We start from the raw sequence: 24,492 nt of genomic DNA on the forward strand, positions 1-24,492 counted from the left end.
TTTACCCAGCCAATTAACCTACATACCTGTACGTCTTTGGAGTGTGGGAGGAAACCGAAGATCTCGGAGAAAACCCACGCAGGTCACGGGGAGAACGTACAAACTCCTTACAGTGCAGCACCCGTAGTCAGGATCGAACCTGTGTCTCCGGCGCTGCATTCGCTGTAAAGCAGCAACTCTACCGCTGCGCTACCGTGCCGCCAACACCAAACAAAAAAGAACTCATCCAGTATTCTTCTGATTTAGAAGTACAATGTGTACCAGGTAAGGCTAGTGACGCCCACAATTATTCATGGTATATTCAGTGCAACAACCAAGATGTGTTGACAGGTGATTGAAACAATAATGTAAGGAAAAACCTTTGTTAATTTATGACTCACCACATCAATTATCTGTATAAACGTTATTCCAAGTTCAACAACCAAAGACTGTGAGTCGTTCAGTACAGGACGCTCCAAATGATTGTAGCCTTTCATCAAATCCCTGTAGAGTTTTCTTTGGTATTCGCTCTGCTGTGAATCTCAACATTAAAGAGAGTACTGTTAATTTCCGTTCGTTCCTGAACACAACGCACAGTAATGACTGCTGTCTCGGTACATTCAAAATTATTGGCCGAGATATCTTAGCAACTTCTGTCTTTTTAACAATGTGTTGTGAGAAAGGCTTAACTGATTGTAACATGGCTACTAAATTTTTAAAAAGGCAAATATTGTTCAGTTTCAAATACTTATTACAGACTTGGGATCATAACAATTCTAAGAAATCAATATCATGTATAATAAATCTCACAAGAGCTTTGTTAATTAATAAGAGATCATCGATTTAATCTAAAGGAATTTCTGCTTTCTGAGTTCAACTTTCATAATGGTAATATTCGACAGGATGTGTAGGAAGAAACTGCAGATGCTGATTTAAACCGAAGATAGACATAAAAAACTGGAGAAACTCAGCAAGACTGACAGCATCTCTGGAGAGAAGGAATGGGTGAGGAAGGACCTTTTTTCAGGATCTCGACCTGGATTCCTTCTCTCCAGAGATGCTGTCTGTCCTGCTGAGCTACTCCAGCTTTTTGTGTCTATGTTTGGCAGGATTTTGGTGCATAGGTTTATGATTTATCATATCACAATGGCAGAACTACTGTAGAGGAAATGCTTTCCTGGCAGAGACCTCTCATGAAAGCATTAAGCTTACTGCAGTCTCCATCACCCAACTCTCCTTATTCAGTTTGGGTTTCAAGTACAGGAGGAATTCATCCAGCAATCACAAGGGTCAAGTTTCTCCCACATTGTGTCCATCTGTTTCTTTGGTCACACTCTGATACCACATCCTTCCAATAAAGACAGGTTCAATAAAGACACCATTGCTACTATTTACCCAGATCATCAGAGGAAATACTCTGCAACAAAATCTCACTTGTTACCTGTGAATGCGGTCGGGGTATTAGTGAATCAATTATGGAAATGTGATCCTACCAATGAGGTCAGCTGGATCTCCATATGCACAGGTCTCCGGCTTCTCTGTCACTTTAGTATTCTCATGTAATGTGCTTGATCTTTGCTTAAAATCAGTGAAAGGTTAGAGAATGGACCACAGACTTTCCAGGTTGGACAAACTCAGTCTGGGTTTACGAGAGACCGATCATGCTTAACAAATCCAATGGAGTTTTTTTAAAGGATCTAACTAGTAAAATAGACAAGGAAATCCATAAATATAGTGTATTAAGACTTTCACAAGGCTTTTGATCAAATCTTGCTCTTAACATTAGCAAGACCAAAGACCTGATTGTTGACGTGGAAAATGGAAAGCTAAGGGTCCATAAACCTGTCTTTATTGGAAGGATGGCAGTGGAGAGTACAAATGGTCCTCACACAAAGAATGGTGGGTGTATGAAACAAGCTGCCAGAGGAGGTAGTCAAGGCTGGGACTATCCCAACGTTTAAGAAACAGTTAGACACGTACATGGATAGGACAGGTTTGGAGGGATATGGACAAAACAGGTGGGACTAGTGTAACTGAGACATGTTGACTGGTGTGGGCAAGTTGGGCCAAAAGGCCTGTTTCCACGCTGTATCACTCTCTAACTCTATGAGAGAGTCAACAGCTTCAAATTCCTGGCCATGCACATCTCTTATGATCTGCCCAAGGCCCAGCACGGTAATGCAATCACAAAGAAAGCTCATCAATAATTCTACTTCTGGAATGCTTCATTGAACCTCTATAGGTGTACATTGGAGAGCACACTGACTGGTTATATCACATCTTAGTTTGTTGACTCAAACAACTAAGAAAAAAAGGAGGCTGCAGAAAATGATAGACATTGCCGAGTCTATCACAGATAGTGACCTCGCCCACCATCAAAAGGACTTACAGGAACCTCTGCCACAGGAAAGCAGCTAAAATCATCAAAGACTCACACCACCCTGACCACGCGTTAACCTCGGGGCTGCCATCGGGAAGAAAATATAGGAGCCTGAGAACTGGTACCTCCAGATTCAAGAATAGTTTCTTCTCACCATCCATCATGCTCTTGAATCACACTGCATTACCTACCCCAGTACTGAACTACCATGGATTTTGTATAAGATTACAATACCTACTTTGGCTTGCACTATCATGGTCTGGCTACCTAGTAGAACTGATTGTATTATTTTGGATTGTATATTTATTTGATGTGTTGATATGTTAATGGTTGCCTGTAAGGTTGCGGCAAGTAAGAATTTTTCATTGTTCCTGGGGCCGAATCATGCTGGGCTGAATGGAAATGCCTCAACAGACTGACAGCTGGTACTGGTCATTGTAAAGCGACTCTCAAGAAGTGGGATTATATAGACACTGAAGATGTCATCTGCATATATGGCCCTGAACCACAAATTATGGGGCACCTATTGAGATGTCCCCTATTGGAGCACAAATGCAAAGCTGAGGATCTCACAGAGAACAATGATATTGCTAAGAGTTGTGTTCAGTTTTAACTGAAACACAATATCTAGCATGTGTGGACACGATAAAAAGAATTGTTCCAGTTGCGATGCATATGATAATTAAACTTTCTTCACTCTCAACTCTCTTGAGACTAGTGTGCAAAATTAGAGGACATGGGATTTTACGGTATTATAATGGCATGGATTGAGAATTGGTTGGCCAAGAAGAAGAGTAGGAATAAATATGTGATTCTCAGTTAGGCACGAAGAGACGAGTGGGGTGATGCAGGGATTAGTGCTTGGTGCCCAGATATTTATGATATGCATTCATGATTTGGAGCCGGGAGCTGGATTTAACATCTCTTAGGATCTTTGAGGATGACATAAATCTGGAAAAGGAGTTGGATGGGTAACCAGGCCAATTCCTGGCAGGAGAGGCTTCACCCATCAAGAGAGGCTGGGCAATTTGTATTTGTAATCCATAGAGTATATAAGGGGTGACCTTATTCAAAGATTGACAGGGTAGATATTAAAATCTTTCCAGTATTAGGTGACTTGCAAACAAGCCAAAATATCTGTAAAATAAGGGGCCAGTCATTTAGAGCCTAGGTGGGTGCAGATTTCTTCTCTCAAAGGATAGTGATTCTCCTCAAATCTCTTCCCACTGAGGGTTGTGAAGGCTAGATCATTAGATATATATTTATTTATGCTTGATATATATTTGGACATAAGTATTTGAAAGATCAATGAATTCAGGGTTATGGGGAAATGGCGTGGATGATCAGTTGAGTCCTGTAAGGATCAGCCGTGATCATACTACGTGGTGGGGTAGGCTTGAGGAGCCATGTGGCCAACTACTGCTCCTATATTCTTGTGTTCTTGTACTTGGGGAATTGTGAACTGTGAAGAGATTACAGAGAGACTGCAATGTGACTGAGGCAAGTTAAGTGAGTGGGCGAATGTAAGGCAGGTGCAGTTGTGTGTGAATAAATGTGAAATTATCCACTTTGGTTCAGAAAACAGAAAAAAAAGATAATTATCTAAATGGTGATTGATTAGGAAAAGGGGAAGTTCGAATCATGTGTATACTCATCCCATTTACCTGTATTCAGGCTCTTGTATTTTTCAATCATGAGATTGCTAGCACTTGTAAACGCCAGTGGACACAACCTAATCTGTCCAACCTTTCCTAATGAGACAATTAAGAGGTCCACTCTCTCACATACTCTCTCGTAAACCTGCCACTCTAAAAATTCAAACTATGTATCTTTTTTTGCTATTATTTCCCTGGATACACCATTTTTAACTTCTGCCTATCTTTCTCCGTTAATCCTAATGGTGATAGAGGTTGAGGTTTTTTTTTCTGTTGGAACTCAGGAGTTTCACACCAATGACTCGATGATCAGAAGAAATAAAAAGGACCTTGAAGCAAGTCCTGGGGCTGCTGCTGAAGATCATAGCTACACATCAAAGCTGACGGAGGTGCTTCTATTCACAGCCACAAAAAGTCTCAGATCAGCTGTAAACAGCATGTTAAAGAAATGACTTTATTTTTAAGCTATTTATATAACGTTATTAATTTACTAATCTCAAAAAAAGGATATCAAAGATTTCTTGCCTCAATTAAAATAAAGTGAAAAGTGATATCAGGTTACACACCACTGCATCTCATGGTTTGCCTGTTAGAACCCAATCAATGAATTGGTTAAAGGTGAAGATAATTCTGTATATGATGTTTGCTTGACTTAAATGTTGGTCATCAGGTTTCATTAAATGGGATAACCATTTTGTTTATGAAGAGCTGTCAGTTCAGATTTCCACTAATATCCCAAGTTGTTCTACAGCTTTAATGAGTGAGGTTATATGCCCATGAATGACACATCAAACTCTCCTTAAATAGAAAGTCTCGCTAACTCATGCATGTTGTATTCTTTGATAAGATTCTGCATGGTATTTTGCTCTGGAAGGTTAGATCTCATGGGATCCAAGAAAGACTATCTAACTGGATACAGAATTGGCTTAATGGTTGAAGCAAGGGTGCTGGTGGAAAATGGTTTTTCAGACTGGAGGCCGGTGACTAGTGGCGTTTCCCACACTGGGCCCATTGCTGTTTGTTATCTACACCAGAGATTTTGAGGAGTATGTCCAAGGCATGATAAGTAAATTACAGCAGGATCTTGATTAGCTTGGCAAGTATGGTGATGAAAGGCAAAAAGAGTTTGATTCAAACGGGAAGTATTAGGTGAACCACTTCATATTTTCCAGCCAAAAAAATTATTTACTCAAAACCAAATATAGTAGACAAAGTCTGTGGAATTTCAAAACCATTAGACCCAGATAAGAAATGCAAAAGCTATCAGCCATGTCAAGGTACTGTTTTTTCAGTTATTAAATATTTAATATTATTTTGATTCACTTTTTTGATTAATTAATGTTTTAATCATTTTTGCAGGATCCTAATTCCCTTTAAAGGTAATAAATCAGATATTAGGATGTTGATGTTAGGTTGCATTTTCTTTGAGAAGAAGAGGTTGAGGAGATGTGAGAGAAGTTTATCAAAGACTGGGAGATCCAGACAGAGAGTGATAGTTTGTGCCAGAGGAAGGGTTACGGACTAGATGCCGTGGGTGCAAAATAAAATGAATTAGGACTGATATATGAAAAACTTACTTGTTCCTGCAGTTTGTGGATTGAATCTGAAACGTGCTGCCTGCAGATCAGATCGAGATGCCATTAAGACCTTCTTGAGGGAATTAGATAAATATATTGTATGGAAAAACATTTGCAGAACTAAAGAGAGAGGCCAGGGATCAGAACCAATGACACAGACCGGCACCTACATGACAGTGGTATGATCTCCTTCAGTGCTGTTATCATTCTCTGATTCCTTAACTCTAAAATAAGTTAAGAATTAGGAGCAGGAGCAGGCCATTTGACCTTTGAGCCAAATGTACTGCTGTTGATCAAGGTCATGACTGATCCACGTATGTTTCCATTTAAAAAAAAAACAGAGCTATGAACTACAGAACTTACTCCGTAAGCTACAGTTTTACTGCAAGCACTCTTGCTCAGCGTCAAAAGCTTGTGGATTCATGATGTCAAAACTATATAGTAAAACTCTAGTGTGCAATAAAATGATCTCTAATGTTAGCAAATTGAAAATGACTCACGAGCAAGACATTGGCCAATTTAATAAGCATGCATACGCTCATAATTCTTTTTTGAATTATTTTTCACAAGGTGCTTCTCTGTGTTTATGTGCAAGTTGATGAGCCTTCCAAACGTGGATACTCAGCATGTTTGAAATTCCCTAAACTGGGAATGCATCATCTAAATGCATTCAGATTTTGATGGAAACTGGATGAAATCCTAATGGAACCATCTCAAAAGAGTTTAGAGTTTAGAAATACAGGGCGGAAACAGGCCCTTCGGCCCACCGAGTCCGCACCAACCAGCGATCCCCACACACTGACACTATCCTACACACACTGGAGACAATTTACATTTATACCAAGCCAATTAACGTACAAACCTGTACATCTTTGGTGTGTGGGAGGAAACCAAAGATCTCGGAGAAAACCCATGTGGTCACAGGGAGAATGTACATACTCCATACAGACAGCACCCGTAGTTGGGATCAAACCCAGGTCTCTGGCACTGCAAGCGCTGTATGGCAGCAACTCTACCGCTGCACCACTGTGCCACAGAAACAACAATGTATTACATTTTTAATCCAATATCTATGGGGACATTAGCACACCCCCAATAACACCACAGTTGTTAGCTGGATCACCAGTGGTGATGAGTAAGGCACAGGAGAGAGATTGAATACCTGGTTGAGTGGTGCCACAACAAGAACCTCTCACTCAATGTTACAAGACCAAGGAGTTAATGGTTAATGGATCTTATTGAAACATATAAGATAATTAGGGGATTGGACACATTAGAGGCAGGAAACATGTTCCCAATGTTGGGGGAGTCCAGAACAAGGGGCCACAGTTTAAGAATAAGGGGTAGGCCATTTAGAACGGAGATGAGGAAGAACTTTTTCAGTCAGAGAGTGGTGAAGGTGTGGAATTCTCTGCCTCAGAAGGCAGTGGAGGCCAGTTCGTTGGATGCTTTCAAGAGAGAGCTGGATAGAGCTCTTAAGGATAGCGGAGTGAGGGGGTATGGGGAGAAGGCAGGAACGGGGTACTGATTGAGAGTGATCAGCCATGATTGCATTGAATGGCGGTGCTGGCTCGAAGAGCTGAATGGCCTACTCCTGCACCTATTGTCTATTGTCTATTGACTTCAGGAACGGCAAGTTTTGAGTCCAAGTGCAAGTTTTTAATGCTCGGTTGTGGAGAGAGTTAGTAGCAACAAATTCCTGGGTGTTAACCTCTCCGATGACCTTTCCTCTGCTGGGCCCAGCCCATAGATATAATCATGAAGAAGGCACACCAGTGCCTCTACTATCCTAAAGATTTAAAGAGATGTAGCAGTTTAACAAATGCTCAAATAAACGTATACAGCGGTATTGTTGAAGGTATCCTGACTGGTTGCATTGTGGTTTTCTAATGCGCCTGAAAGAAAGAGGATGCAGAATGTAGTAGACTCTGGCTCATTTATTCACAAAATGCTGGAGTAACTCAGCAGGTCAGGCAGCATCTCGGGAGAGAAGGAATGGGTGACGTTTCGGGTCGAGACCCTTCTTCAGACTGATGTCGGGGGTGGGACAAAGGAAGGATATAGGTGGAGACAGGAAGATAGAGGGAGATCTGGGAAGGAGGAGGGGAAGGGAGGGACAGAGGAGCTATCTGAAGTTGGAGAAGTCGACGTTCATACCACCGGGCTGCAAACTGCCCAGGCGAAATATGAGGTGCTGCTCCTCCAATTTCCGGCGGGCCTCACTATGGCACTGGAGGAGGCCCATGACAGAGAGGTCAGACTGGGAATGGGAGGGGGAGTTAAAGTGCTGGGCCACTGGGAGGCCAAGAGGTACAGAAGCCAGAATTTACACAGCACCAGGTTGAGGAACAAATACTTTCCTCTAACTATCAGGATCTTGAACCAACCCTAATCCTATCTCGACAACAAAACACTACCTCGTTCATTAATGTCTTGTTTTGTTGCAGTCTTTTTTCGCTTTACACCGTGGCAGAATTTTATATTTATATTTATTTTATGTATAAATTATGTCTGATGTGTTTGTCTGAGTTTATGAGGATGTGATGTATGTGATGCTGTTGCAAGCAGAATTTGCTGCAAGCACCTCACCACACTGGTGCATATGGCAATAAACTCCATCTTTAAAGTTCTGTTCTTTGCAAACCCTGATTGCTTTGCTCTTTCCCACTTTGAAGAATCTAAGATGATACTTACTCTCATTGATACATTTTTATGCCTCTGTGAATTGAGCTGTATGCAGCATCGATCATCACACTCCACCTACATTAACCTGCATCTCTGCCTTCCCTCTCAAATGCCTGAGATGTCCTCTGATTTAATTTCATCAGCAAATATTGCACCATTTCTCCTGTGCTTAAGCTTAAATCATTTTATATAAATGGAAAACAGCAGAGGCCCCTGAGGCCCAACACTACTCTCAGTCTGAAATACATCCATTTAATGAGGGCTGTCTTTTTATGGCTCACAGCAGATTAATAGTTAGCAAAGTGAAAGGTGATCAGTGCTGTACAATGAGAAGCAGTAAACCCAGTGTTAAGTGTGATTGTTTTCAACACAATTTTAACTCTCTGATGCTCGAAAATGTGGATTGCTTTGACCTTCCTTTGTCAAAAAGGTTGGCATACACACATTATCTAGGGTGACAACCTAGCATAGAACGGTATTCCTATTGGAGTCCACATTAAGAGAGGATGTGAAAGTGAGATCCAGCAAACTACTAGAGTGGTGTGAATCAAATGATCCATGCAATGATTGATAAAGTTCACCCATTGCCCTGCTTGACATTTCTTCTTCAAAGATCCAGGCCAAACGTAGATTAGTTTAGTTTAGTTTAGTTTAGTTTAGAGATACAGCGCGGAAACAGGCCCTTTCGGCCCACCGGGTCCGCGCCGACCAGAACACATTAACACTATCCTATACCCACTAGGGACAATTGTCACATTTACCAAGCCAATTAACCTACATACCTGTATGTCTTTGGAGTGTGGAAGGAAACCGAAGATCTCAGAGAAAACCCACGCAGGTCATGGGGAGAACGTACAAACTCCATACAGACAGCACCCGTAGTCAGGATCGAACCCAGGTCTCCAGCACTGCATTCGCTGTAAGGCAGCAACTCTACCGCTGCGCCACTGTGCCGCCCAATTACCTACTTATTCATCTCTTATATGGCATCTAGAGCTGGGCTGTCTGCAGAATGAATCCTATGTTTGCCGACAAGCCATAAGGGAAAGGACTGGATTTCATTATTTCTGAAGGTCATTGAATTTTTCACTTTTACAGTGTTATGGATTCACAGCGGTGATCGCTGGTCGGTGCAGACTCGATGGGCTGAAGGGCCTGTTTCCACGTTGTTTCTCTAAACTAAAGTAAACTAAAGTAAAGTAAAGTAAACTAAACTAAACTAAACACATTTCTATTTACACTCTGATTACTTTAACGTATCTTTTGATGCAAAATAGTTGGCGGTAAATTGGTAGCCATTCTATCACTGTAGATCGCTGTCATAGAGGCCTAGAGTTTTAGAGCTATATAGCACAGATAACAGCAATTCAGCTCAGATGTTCATACCAACTAAGTCAGCATGCTAGGCTATTTCTCGGCATTTGGAACCTGTCCCTCTAACCCAGTGTTTCTCAACCGGCGTTCCCCGGAACACTAGGGTTCCGCTAGAGGTCGCTAGGGGTTCTGCGAGAAATCCCCCGCGCTCTGGAAGTCTCCCCGAAAATGTGGCACATCGGCTGGGCAAGGCAGCCAATCTCGACCTCATCGGGACTTCCATGGGTGGGTTGAATTTGTAACCTGTGGCCGGGGCTCTGGACCTCCAGCCCAGCTGCAGCCAACACATCTATCCCCATAGCCGACTTCCTTGGCCGGCTTTGCAGGCTGGTATCTCGGCCCCCCCAGCAGCCTAGGTGGACCGTTCCGGTACCATTGTACCCCTCTCGGAGGCCGTGACCTCCTTTGGTCAGGTAAAATTAATAAACCATTTTCTGAGTTTCTGGAACCAAGAGTGCCAGAAAATCAGTGTTGGAACTGTAATGAGTAAATATTAAATGTAATTGCAAGATTATATAACTATATTAATTAATTAAGATGTGGTTAAAATATAAAACACAGCAGAAAAGCCAATTGCCACCTTTTTTGGGCTGATTATGAATTTATGTGCAAATTTACTTCAACAAATATTTCAATATGTTCTTCAATAAGCAAGATGACATAATACTCTAAATTACTGCAATTAGTGGTCATATGTGGGTTTGTTTTCCCCAGGACTAGAACCAATGTAGAGCAGAAATACACATCCTTACTAATCATATGTAAATGCATTTTTGAGTAATTTTTGTGTTTAATTTCATATTCGTAATTTTATTATAGACGTACGGCATATTCTTGGAAAATTCTTGGGTATTATAATAAAGTCTTCAACCTGTTATGTCATTTAAAAGTATAATAATCATAGGGAATATATTTAGCGACGTCTATACGGTACCAGTGTGAAACGGCCTTCAGTGGTCAGTGGACAGGAGCTGTACGTGATGAAATTTTATGTAGGGGTTCCCTGAGACATGAAAATTATTTCAAGGGTTCCGCAAGGGTAAAAAGGTTGAGAAACACTACTCTAACCCTTCCTACACATTTATCTTTTAAATCCTTTAGAAGAATGAGAGGTGATCGCAAGGGCCTGCCCCAGTTACGTGATTTTTAAGGCGACTGCCGGCGATTGTCAAAGTCGTAGCAGATCGCCAAAATTTTCTTTTACCCCACGATAATGACCACGACAATGCCGAGTCAGGTCGATACAAGTTACTTTTTTTGTGAAACTAGCATCTGGCTAAGAGATGACACCGTCTTCGGAAACATCGCGAAATTCCCACGCTTACCTGACCGTCAAACTGTCGCCTCCAATCTACCTGTCAAATGTCCTGACGGTAAATAAATTGGTTAAACAAAACTATCTTCTGGTGTCTTCAAATGCCTTTTCTTAATTTAATATTACGTGCTTCTAAATGCATCTGCGACAACCTAGCAAACCTGGGGACAGCATGCGACAGCGTCCTCAATAAGCTACGATACCTGGCAACAAGGCAGTTGTTGCCGAGAAATTTATATCTGGAAATTTTTTCTGTGACGCGCCGAGATCTGCTACAATTCATTAAAGACTCCTCACGATCATGCCCGCGACACCCCGGCGAAAGTTCGGCGACAGCCTAGTCGCCGGCAGTCGCCTTAAAATCGCCTAAGTGGACAGGCCCTTTACTTAAACATGTAAGATCCTAAGGGGGATTTGACAGAGTAGATATTGAGATGTTTCCACAAGTGGGAGAATCTTGAAGAAGGGAATCAAAATCATAAAGTGGTGGGGATTATTTAAAAATTAGATACCTTGAAATTTCTTCTGACAAATGTTGGTGAATCTCTGGCCTTGTCTTCTCCACATGGTTGTGGGGGCTGGAGAATCAGAAAAAAAAATGGCCAACAAAATAACTGCCCGAAAGTACCATCCCAAGACCAACCTCGAAGAGATTGAAGAAGGGTCTCGACCCGAAACGTCACCCATTCCTTCTCTCCCGAGATGCTGCCTGACCTGCTGAGTTACTCCAGCATTTTGTGAATATCCCAAGACCAACATCTGGTTGCTCAGGAACTGAAAAATAGAAATTACTTTATAACGACGCATTTATCTTTACATTTTTATAAGTTATATGAGTTTGTATAATGCACCAACCTTTGAAAGATTGTGCAGAAAAGTTGAGAGCTGGAGCAGATTAGCTACAATCATACTGAGCAGCAGGGCAGATTTGAGAGGCCAGTTTGTCTATTTCTGCTCCTATGTTCTTGTGTTCATTGCTTCCAGTGAAGAAAGTAGAATCACATGCCTTTGTAAACATAAACTTGAGGTCTCTGCTAAATTAGAGAAATTACCAATGTTGTTCTGAAGCTGGAGACTCTTGCGACTAAAGTTAATAGCAAGGGATCACAACATCAACTTTTAAATATCTATCACCATTAATAGAGTAGGCAAATAATTGGGTACATTTGACATGGTAAAGAAGATCATGGGTAAGCTGACACTTGATCTGAGATAGGTGTTAAGTAAAATCTTAAAGGAAAGTGATGTGGCAAGGGAAAGTATTCATGCAGAACGTAGATTTTTTTCACAGCCTAAGGCTGTACCCCCAAAGCACCTCTTCATCACATCATGGAATAATTGTCACTGTTGCAATGTAATCGCCAATTTGCACAAAGCTAGGTCCAGCAAGCAACAATGTGATAATGACCAGATATTATTTGAATTGTAAATATTGGTCACCATGTTTATGATACTTCTCATGCTCTTCTTTAAAATAATATCTCTGGATCTTTTTCATCTACCTGAGAAACTAGTCAGAGACTGGAGTGTCAAGAATATTTAATTGTCAAATGTACCAACAAAAGAACAATTTTTTTTAACTTGCAGCTGCTTAATAGGCCCATAAACAAAATAACCACAGATAATATATAATAACCCAAAACTCAATAAATCAATAATCCTAATATTAGGTAATCATGGAGTGTAAAAACTGAAGCAGCGCCTCTTGTAGATCTCTTTAATGGTGGTGAGGTCAGTGCTTGTGATGGATCGGGCAGTATCTACCACTCTCTTTAATCTCCATTTCTGGGCATTCGAGTTACTGAACCAGGCGATTGATGTCAGTGTGCTCTCTATCATACACCAGCAGAAGTTCAATGGAGTATTCAATGACTTATCGAATCTCCTCAATCTTTCCCATTGCTCTACCTGTTGTACTCGAGTTTGGCATGCAAAACAAAGCCTTTCACTGTACCTCAGTATAGGTAACAATAATAAACCTAAATCTATCACAAATTCATTCATCAACTCCTTCATTCCAGTAATCAAACAAGTGAACTTTTTCTGCACTACATCCAGTGCAACCTTATTCTTCCTTAAATAAGGTGATCAAAACAGTACATAACATTCCAGTTTTTGTCTGACCAGCACCCCATAGCATCGCGTAAAACTTTATAAAGGAATATCTTTGCACTCCATATACCTCACAATAAAGGCTGGCATTCCAGTAGCATTCTTTATGTTCTACACCCCTTACAATAATGTTCAGATGCGAGACCATTAAGACTTTGGAACAATTGGATGCCATGTTCTGAAATGTTTGCAGTAAACTCCATCTATCAATATTTTGTCCATACAATTAATCTACCTGTAATTCTTGGAAGTCTCCATGTCTTATCGCACTTCCTAGCCACCTGTCTTTGTATCATCAGCAAATTCATCCAAGTCATTAGTGTGTTAGTTGAGACCCACCACTCATCTCTGTGTCATTGCATAGTTATCGATTGCAAATCCAAAAAATGACGCATTTCTCTCTGATTTCTGTTAGTTAGCCAATCCCCTATACACACATTGCAATATATTGCCTCAACCTCAGGCTAGCTTATCTTGTACAGTAAGTAAGGAAATAAGTTATTTGCTGAGGATCTGGGAAACTGCAATAGCAGAAGAAGCATGTATATGCTACAATATCATGGCACTTCAGCCCTCCATCCATTTCTGAACTTGCTAGTTATCATCGGGTCAATTAAGTTAGCATAAAAAATTGTACCTTTTACCATAAATTATACTTTTTATACTGTTTTCAGGAACAAATGTTCTCAAATCCAAATGGCAGGGCAAGATAAGAAAATAGTTCATAAGTTATTCACAATTCAGGGCTTTATGAATAGAGGCATAGAGCATAAAACCAATGTAGAAACATGGAACTGCTGAAGTTGGTTTACAACATAATATACAAAGTGCTGGAGTAACTCATCGGGCCAGGCAGCATCTCTGGAGAACCTGGATAGGTAACATTTCAGGTCAGGATTCTTCTTCAGACTAATTGTGATGGTGGGGTGGGGGTGTATGAAAAAAGCTGGGAGAGAGGGGGGGCAGGACAAAGCTTGGCAAGTGATAGCTAGATGCAGGTAAGGGGAGCTTTTGATGAACAATGGTTAGACAAAGGGCAGAGATGAAAAGACAAACGGTGATAAGGATAGACTTATGAATTATGAAGTCAGAGAAAGGAATGGAGGTGGAAGGGGAGGTGCAGGGGAGAAATGGGTGAGTTCAGATGGACACAGGGCAGAGTTGGGGGGGGGGGGGGGGGGAGGGATCAAAAAGGGGCGGATATAAGGTGGAGTTAATTAGTTACCTAAAATGGGAGCTTTAGAGATACAGCACAGAAACAGGCCCTCAGAACAAAGGGTGAGCTTCAGTCTCCTGCAGCCACTTTCTGACCCGAAAGGAGACCATGAAGAGAACCCACTGCAAAGAAAGCCAGCTTGATGGGCCGAATGGCCTAAATCTGGTCCTATAACTTATGAACACATCAGTAAACCCTACTTGATTCATTGAGCCGTCTGCTATTTCACTCCACTCCCATCACATGTATTCAGCAGAAGATGGGCTTGTAATCATCCTCCTGCAATTTATCAGTTCACATCTCTGTGAAGAACTATTTAAGTTTTGATTATTTTTCAGTGGAAATAGGTTTTCAACTACCAAACCTCCGAGGAAGATCTTCATGACAGCTTTGTTATTCATTGACTGATAGATGTACCTTCAGGAAGGCAAATGAAAGTTACGCTCCAGATTCTCAAAGAAGCATCTGGATGTCTTCTTGGCTAGTGAGTTAATAATATTCTCGCACAGCTGATTTGGATAGCCTGGAGAGGACTCTGACAAAAGACCGGGTGTAGATGGACGACCGGTATCTTAATGGATCTAGCCATGCATGACGTGAGAATGAAAAACAGTTGAAAAATCAACCCAATGCTTAGTTAGGGGGGAATATGTTCATATATTTATGTTCCAGTTTTATGGAAAAGGGTTCCTGTGCTTTTCACTGGTCTTACAGCTTTGTATCTTCAACAATATGATGTCCATAGCTGCCCAAGACAGTGATTTCAGTGCTGTTGAAGAACCACTCTCAAATGCCCTCAACAAACTAACACCTTACTACGAAGAGAACCACCTCCATGCAAATCCATCAAAGACACAGGTGTGTGCATTCCATCTGCGCAACCGAGAAGCCAAACGCTGACTGAACATCACCTGGTCTGGTACCCCTCTTGAAAACTGCGATCACCCAGTATATCTAGCTGTCACCTTAGATCGTTGTCTCTCCTTCAACACCCATGTTGAGAAGACAAAAGCTAAAATCTGTGCAAGAAACAACAAGTCAGCAAACTTACTGGAACAAGATGGAGCACAATTCCTGACACTCTACGATCAACTGCCTTGGCCCTTTGCTACTCAACAGCAGAGTATGCAGAGTATGCAGAGTATGGGAAGAGAGACTAGCCATCTCCCATCAACGACATCCATGTCCATAAGTGCCAAAGAAGAACTTCCTCCTGGTGCCGAATCAAGCTGGGCTGAATGGAAATGCCTCAACAGACTGAGAGCTGGTACTGGTCGTTGTAAAGCGACTCTCAAGAAGTGGGGTTATATAGACACTGAAGACGTCATCTGCATATGTGGCCCTGAACCACAAACTATGGAGCACCTATTGAGATGTCCTCTATTGGAGCATGAATGCAAAGCTAAGGACCTCGCAGAGAACAATGATATTGCTAAGAGTTGTGTTCAGTTTTGGCTGAAACACAAGATCTAGCATGTTGAGGACAGGATAAGAAGAAGAATCTCCATAGATTCTGTGTGGGATTTTTATACATGTTCAGAAGTTCACAAGTTATAGGAGTAGAATAAGGTCCATCGAGACTACGCCGCCATTCAATCATGGCCGATCCCTGCCTCCTAATCCCATTTTCCTGCCTTCTCCCCACCCCATGTCCCGCCAGCCCCTCCACCCCAGCAGATCCCTCACCCCTCACTCCTCAGTCCTACTACAACCAGATGAAAGGCTCAATCCCTCCCTCTTGAATCATAGCACAAAGGGTGGTGGGTGAATGGAACAAGCTGCCAGAGGAGGTAGTTGAGGCTGGGACAATCCCATCATTTAAGCAACAGTTAGACTTGTACATGAATAGGACAGGTTTGGAGGGATATGCACCAAGCGCAGGCAAGTGGGACTAATGTAGCTGGGACATTGTTGGCTGGTGTGGATGAATTGGGCCAAAGGGCCAGTTTCCACACTGTATCACTCTCTATGACCGCTCACACTTTCAGACCATCCATCCTCGGCTCCCTTATTCACTGGTCTGAAATATCCTGGACCTAATCACCAAACCCTCATCCTTCCGATTCTCTGCACTAACAACCCTGCACTAATTGATCACTGCAGTCACTGTGCCACGTAATCCCTGCACAACACCATCAATGCCTCTTATTTTGCAGTTTTCTGGTTAGGTTGGAATTAATGCTTTGAAGCCAATTCCGAGGGGAAACGGTGCACATAATCTGCACAGTTTCTAGGTCCAAAGTAGAAAAATGAGGGATGCCCTCTAATTGAAGCTGCAGAGTGAAAAAGTCGCTGGAAGTTCTGTATTCATGACAGTTACATGTCAGTGCTGGGTATGGATCGAGATTAACAGCTAACAATCCAGGAACAATTTCCTAACAATCCAGTCGCTGATGATTCAACCTATACAATACAAAAGTGTATGAAAGCACTTGGCTATCTTAGACAGTTGGGAGAAATATACTGAGGAAGGAATTGAATGTCACCTCCAAGGTGGCCCACAAAGCGGATTTTTTCTTCTATGAGATGGAACTAAAAATACTTTAATGACTTTAAAAATTGTACTATTGCCATTCACTTATCCAGCTCTGTCTCGGTGGTATGGACCTAGTTAATGCCTAATGAGGCTATTTCACATAATGTATGGCCATGAGAAAGCTATCTTAAGTGTTAGCAATCAGACACAAAGCTCTGTTTAATATATTGAATTTTACAATTCATTATGTTTGACTGCTTTGGCTGCCTTAGTGCTGGCAAGGGCAAAATGGCCATGAACAGCACAAGTCCTCCTCTCTATTATTGTAACGACAGTTATTATATTGCAGGCAGATAATACTTCATTCCATTCTCAACAGCATCTGAAGACAAATGCCAGGGTCACAATGGAGATAATGTGCAAATAGATTTGAGGCATGGTGATGCAGTAGACACTGCTGATGCCTCATAGTCCCAGCTATTCATGATGATCATGACCTGGGTGCAGTCTGTGAGGTTTACATGTTTTCCCCGCACTGTGGAAGTTTACATTGGGAGCTCCTCCAGTTTCTTTCTAACGATGGGCTGGTAGGTCAATTGGCTGTTGTAGGTATAAGCATAAGGGGGGTCTTAGTTTAGAGATACAGCACGGAAACAGGCCCTTTTGGTCCACCGGGTCCGCGCCAACCAAAGATCCCCGCACATTAACACTATCCTATACCCACCAGAGACAATTTTTACATTTACCAAGCCAATTAACCTTCACTTGGTCTTGAGGAACAGAGAAATAAAGAGAGAGGGGCATTGTGTAGGAAGAACTGCAAATGCTGGTTTACACCAAAGAAAGACACAAAATGCTGGAGTAACTCAGCAGGACAGGCAGCATCTCTGGAGAGAAGGAATGGATGACATTTCAGGTCGAGACTCTTTAGTCTGAAGAAGGGTCTCGACCTGAAACGTCACCCATTCCTTCCCTGCAGGGATGCTGCCTGACCCGCTGAGTTACTCCAGCATTTTGTGCCTATGTAAAGAGAGGGGGGATTGGGTTGGTGGCATTGTTCTGCATGGGTCTGATAAGCTGAATGGTCTCTTTCTGTGTCATGGCAAATAAGTGAGTCAGGAAGCTCTGAACATAGACTTCCTCCTCAGCACTGTGCACGTATAATCTGACTGTCCATATCTACACTTTCCTTCTAAGGTCCTTTCTGTAGGCACGTGTGGTGTAAAAACATGAGCCTTCTTGAAAGCAGTTAGAGAAATCGAGTTTGTACCCTCTTGAGCCTTAGTTCTTCATCACAGCACAGGGAACTTTCCCAGACATACAATCCCACTACCTCTCCACCTTTTGCCTCAGCTACCATTCCACACACTGCCACGTACATTCCCCAGTCACTTGCCTATTATTTAACACCACTTGTTAAAGTTAAGATGACCCATAGCTGGCACGGGCATCCCCAGATGATTGACTTGAGATAATGCTGTCACCCCATCTTTGACATGGTGATATAAATACAATCACAGAATGACACACTTAATGTTTGTGAAAATGCGGAGCTCCTTTTAATTCTCAGATATGGATGTGAGTGACAAGGTCAACACATATCTCTAATTGTCCTTGAGAAGGTGGTGTTGAAGAGATGGCAGCTTGCAGTGGCAGCTCGCCCTGAATTTGAAATAAGATCCAGGGACTAATTGTGATCATTAACATTCTGCTCCCGAGTCCTGAGTTTATTCCTGTTACGAGTCAGTTCCAATTGTTTCAGGCAACATCTTTTATTTAACAAAACAATGCCTTTACTTGATTTATAAATCATTGTCTGATGGCATACTTCAAGATACCACTGAATGGTTGCCTCGTTGTGGTTTGGTAAATAAACATTGAAATTCTACCCTACTTGTTCCTCTCCCACTTGTATGAATTTATCCTGAAACTGAGCCTGATTCTAAATGTCAAAAGCAATTGAAATGCTAGCTGTTTAAAACAAGAGCAGGATAGTGTAAGCATATTTCATCCCCAGTTCTTGTGACCGACAAGCAAAAGGGATGATTTAGGTGACATCAGGTGGTTTATTCTGGCATGTTATCCAGTTCTGGTATCCCTAGAGCTCAACAGGGAGATTCAATCATGTGTTGCATTCTCTTCTCATCCATCTATTTACACGATACTTCCACACTATCCACTGGGTAAATCATGCCTCATGAATTACAGCTAAGTAGCAACATTATTGTCCTCATTGATTATTATTAGTTCCAGTAATTTGGCCACCATCAACTGAGACAGATTGCTGACCACACTTATTCCACTGTGAATAAGCACTGCAACTTCCTGAACATGTGTTCATGAACGGAAGGTGGAGATTCATCTCTGGGCTTATCAATGGAATAAACATGCCACCGGCAATCCAAAAGGCAGCCAATGGATACCGTCTCTGGAAAGCACAGTTCAATGGAGGAGGTATCACAAAATGCTGGAGTAACTCAGCAGGTCAGGCAGCATCTAGGAGAGAGGGAATGGGTGGCGTTTCGAGTCGAGACCCTTCTTCAGACTGAATTCAGTCCAGTCTGAAGAAGGGTCTCGACCCGAAACGTCACCCATTCCCTCTCTCCTAGATGCTGCCTGACCTGCTGAGTTACTCCAACATTTTGTGATACCTTCGATTTGTACCAGCATCTGCAGTTATTTTCCTACAGTTCAATGGAGGAGGATGTTGCCGTCCATCTCAACACGAGAAAAAGGGATGCACGTAGCAAAAGTAATTGTAATTATTGCAGAGGAAATGTTTGCTAGCTATGTGAAAAATTGAACATGACATAAATATTAATATTACATTAGTTACTACATAAAAGGTAGCCATTCGTTTGTTCTTGATCTTGAAAGAGATGGAAAGTTACAAAGCAACAAAAAAAAAACACTCTTCTATTTTCTCTCCGAGATCATGTTGGGAATGCACTTCTCTGAGCAGCAGAATCTTCCTAAAGTGGTAATTAAAATAGAATATTAGAATAACAGAATTCCTAGGAGTACTATACTGAACAAGTCCCACCTGTACAAAGGCCTTGTTGACATCCATGTAAGGTCAGGTTCAATTGGCAGCATTCCTTCCTATGAGTTGGAAGGTTTACTGTCAGGGGTGCCATCGTTTTAATGAATATTGCTACTCATATGTGAAGAAGAGAAAGGAAGACTTTTCCCCCACAACTGTAAGCCATTCGGTCTTTTGACACTGTTCTGTCATTCACTAAAAGATGACTGATTTTCTATCTCAATACAGTACTTGATTCCATGACCACATAACCTTGAAGTATTTTGTGTGCAGAAGGGAATGGAAGGGAAAATCAATCTGTGCAGGTTTCACATAATCAACATTTCCAACAGCTGTTAATTTTGACTTAATTACATTGTAAATGGAATATAATGTGGATCAAATTGAAAGAGCTAAATATATTTTTTATTTCGCACCACTGCAATACAACCTTGGGACTCCCCAAGGTGCTTCACAATAATCTGAAGTATTTTATCTTGTAATATCAGAAATATGGGGAACTAACACAACAGCAAACCTGACCAGAGAGTATAGTTGGATTTTCTTGGGGAACTCCTCGACATCCTGACCATTAGTCCCTAACATTGACAGAACTTCTATTGAATTGATGGAGATGGTTATTACCAGGCACCTAAGTGACATGAATGTTATTTGTCAAATATCAGTATGTGAATGAATGCTTATATGCATTTGGATTTCTATGCATTGCGTTTTATTATCTGGGGAGTTGCAAATTGGATTAACTATTGAATAAAATTGTCATATTTGATTATAACATAGAAAGAGGCAATTTGGCCAAATGAGTCCATGGCAGAACATTCCCATTAATCACATCCTCCCACGTATTTTGTTGCAATTTACCCTGTCTTCCTACACAAAGGTTAATTTATAGTAGCCAATGAATTTACCAACCAGTTCTGTTTAAGAGACTGCTTTACTGTCAGGGGTGCCATCATTTTAATGAATATTGGTACTCATATGTGAAAAAGAGAATGGAAGACTTTTCCCCCACAACTCAGCAACTTTCTTTGGCATAAATACTGATCAGGACATTACAAATAATTCTTCTTAATCTTAATCTTTTACATTCACCCAAGAAACCTTTGTCTAACATTTCATTGGAAATATGGTAACTCCAGGAGTGCAAATCTGCTTCAGGCACCCTCCAGTTGCATCAGCCTAGATTATTTTGCAAACATCTCAGCAACTGGAGTTGATGTCTCGGTTCATAGGGCTTTGAGCCCAGAACCTTCCAACTCATAGGAAGGAATGTTGCCAATTGAACCTGACCTTACATGGATGTCAACAAGGCCTGTGTACAGGTGGGACTTGTTCTGTATAGTACTCCAGGAAAGACCTACAATTCAAATGCCATATTGGCTCAAGAAGCAGTACACCAGCTACATTCAGGTAATAGATTTATGAATGGGCTGAGGTTTATGGAGTACGAGGAAGGAAGCCATTCAGGAACCAATGGCTAGGAAGGAGAATGAAGCTAGTAGTGAAGGAATAGAATACATAGAGTCGGCAGTGGGATGCCATTGAATATTCTCAATACCAAAGCATGCACAATAAGGAATCATAGCACTGATGATGTATTGACATGGTAGGAGGAAGAGATTTGTTTTGAAGGCCATTCAGACAAATTCATATGATTAATTCCTGAATTGAAGGGATTATCCTGAAGAACCAACAAGAAAAAGAAATTCACATTTGAAAGCTGCATATCTTTGGAGCTACTGTGTCATTGAAAGTATTCAAGCCTAGGATTTGCAGACTTTTGATCTACAAAAGGATTCAAGATTTTGGGAGTTCTGATGAAGGGTCACTCTCCAAAGGTGCTGCTGACTATCTGATGAAGGGTCATTGAATGGAAACGTTGGATCTGTTTCTCTTCCAACAGATTGAACTGCTGAATACTTCCAATGTTTTCTGTTTTTTAGTCTTAACAAGGCTCTGTGCAATTGCAACAAGACTACATGACAATAAACTAAACTGTAACTGTAATCTTGTATTCTAGTAACGGCCTCCAAACCATGTGCCATATCGTCTCATGAAGCAGCACAGCAACTACATCTGTGCACTACCATCTCATTGGTTGGAGTAATCTGTTTTCCTACATTTCTTATGGAATGGGTTGTATAGTGGCATAGATCCAGCAGTTGAGCTGCTATCTCACAGTGCCAGAGACCCAAGTTAAAACTGGAGTTTGGGTCCTGTCCGTGTGAAGTTTGTATGTTTTCCCTGTGATTGCCTAGTTCTCTTCCAGGTGCTCTGGTTTTCTCCCACATCCCAAAGACATGCAGGTTGGTAGGTTAATTGATCTAAGTTAATTGCACTTAGTCTTTAGGGAATGGATGCAAAAATGGGGTAACATAGAACTAGTGTGAACAGGTGATTGATGGTCGACGTGGACTCAGTGGGCCGTAGGATCTATTTCCATAGTGTATCTTTCAATGAAAAACATAAAACTTTCTCACATTTTCATCCACAATCTACTTGCCAACCCGTCAATTTACACACCTCTCTTTATAAGCTCTTTGCATCCGCACAGTTCACTTCTTTGTATTGCGACCAATCTTGTCACCTTGTCATTCAGCAGTCTTTAATGAGCAATAACTGCAATCCGTCAAGTTTGGAGATACCAGCTTCTGCTCCAAATAATAATTATGATAGACGGTCTTATTTCAAATGAACTTTGTTACCATGTTTATTGCATCAATAAACATCCTGCTGTTGATATGTTGTGCTTGGCTGTAAAATGAAATATGTGGTAAGCAATTGACAATTGCAGCTGAATAATAAATAATATGTTTTACTGGGTCAAAAATGCATTTGAATTATTTATTGGCCGTGTTTAATTGAGTGGATGTTTCAATCCATCACCCTGTCTAATTCCATTCACATGTCTGGGCTTCATAATGAATTTCCATTCATTATTCCTGTTTTAGAACATAAAACAGTACAGCACAGGAACAGGCCCATTGTTTGAAAATATCTGTGCAGAACATGATGACAAGTTAAAATAATCTCCTCTGCAAGCACACGATCCATATCCCTCATTCCCTGCATGTCCATGTATGTAAAAACATCATAAATGCCACTATCTGCATTCACCACTATCCACGGCAGAGCATTCCAGACACCCACCACATTCTGTGTAAGAAACTTGCCCTGCACATCTCCTTTAAACTTTGCTCCTTTCACCTTGAAGTAATGCCCTCGGTCTCTGACATTTCACCTTAGGCAAAATGTTCTGAGTGTCTACCATGTCTATGCCTCATAATTTTATATACTTCTATCAGATCTCCTCTCAGCCTCCAATGCTCCAGAGAAAACAATCCGTTTGTTTAATCTCTCCTGGTAGCTAATACCCTCTCATCCAGGCATCATTTTTCTAAACCTCTTCTGCAACAAAGTCTCTCCAAAGCCTCCACATCCTTCCTGTGATAGGGGAGACAATACTTCCCTCTTCATTCGACCACCTAAAGTGCAGCACCTCACACTTGTGCAGATTAATCTCCGTCTGCCATTTCTCCACACATTTCTGTAGCTGAACTATAGCCTTCTATATTCCTGACAACCATTCTCACTGTCCTTAATTCCACCAATCTTAGTGTCATCCGCAAACTTAGTGACCAACCCATTTACATCAAATCATTTATATATATCACAAACAACAGAAGTCCCAGCATAGATTCTGTGGAAAGGAACACAAAGTGCTGGAGTAACTCAATTGGGGAGGGGGGGGGGGGGAGGGGGCAGGCAGAATCTCTGGAGAAAATAGATCGGTGACGTTTCGAGTCAAGACCCTTCTTCATTTCATATCTTCATATCAGTCTGAAAAAGGGTCCCGACCCAAAACATCACTTATCCATTTTCTCCAGAGTTGCTACCTGACCCGCTGAGTTACTCCAGCATTTTATGTCTACCTTTGGTATATTTATTATAATGTATCTGAGAACTGTTAGCCTCTTCCTGCTATTTGTTCTTGGACAAAATCCACTGTTGTATTCCACTTGAATGGGATTGTCAGATAGCAGTGTCAGTATTTTCTGGACGTGCATGTCTGCAAAGTCCATGGAGCACGCTGGGAATCAGATGGTGCCACATCTGACTGGTTGCATCATGGCTTGCTTCAGCAATTCCAATGCACGGCATTGCAAGAGGCAGCAAAGAATAGTCGACTCAGCCGGGTCCAACACAAACAACCTTCCTCACCATCGAAAGCATCCACATGAGGCGCCGTCTCAAAAAGATGACATCTATCATCAAGGATCCCCACCATCCCGGTCATTCTCTATTCTTGATGATACTATTGGGCAGGAGGTACAGAAGTCTGAAGTCCCATACCACCAGGTCAGGAACAACACCTTTCCTGCAACTATCAGATCCCTGAACTATTTGCACAGTACTAACCATACCATGGCAATGGAACACTATGGACTACCTCTTGCACTATCTTGCATTTGGTTATTAATTGTGTATTTTTGCCCTAATGCCTTGTTTAGTTTTGCGTTGCGTAATCTTATTCTTTTCATTATCTTGTGGAATTTATGTATAATTTAGGTATATTTTATGTATAATTTGTTTTGTGTGTTGTCTGAGTCAATATGCCTGACATGCTGCTGCAAGCTATTTTTTAAATTTTACCTCTACCTCACCATACTTGTACACCTA

The 24,492-nt window shown here is 41.4% G+C and overlaps 1 protein-coding gene across 1 annotated transcript in view; it reads right to left on the reverse strand.

The window, feature by feature from the left end:
* chrna8 (cholinergic receptor, nicotinic, alpha 8) overlaps positions 1–24,492 on the reverse strand; it is a 220,670-nt gene that overhangs the window by 151,973 nt on the left and 44,205 nt on the right. The window contains exon 2 of the mRNA XM_078394919.1: positions 381–520. Coding sequence (XP_078251045.1) covers positions 381–520 — 140 coding nt within the window. The remainder of the gene's footprint in view (positions 1–380; positions 521–24,492) is intronic.

This window comes from Rhinoraja longicauda, chromosome 3 (genome assembly GCF_053455715.1).
Source record: "Rhinoraja longicauda isolate Sanriku21f chromosome 3, sRhiLon1.1, whole genome shotgun sequence".
NCBI lineage: Eukaryota > Metazoa > Chordata > Chondrichthyes > Rajiformes > Arhynchobatidae > Rhinoraja > Rhinoraja longicauda.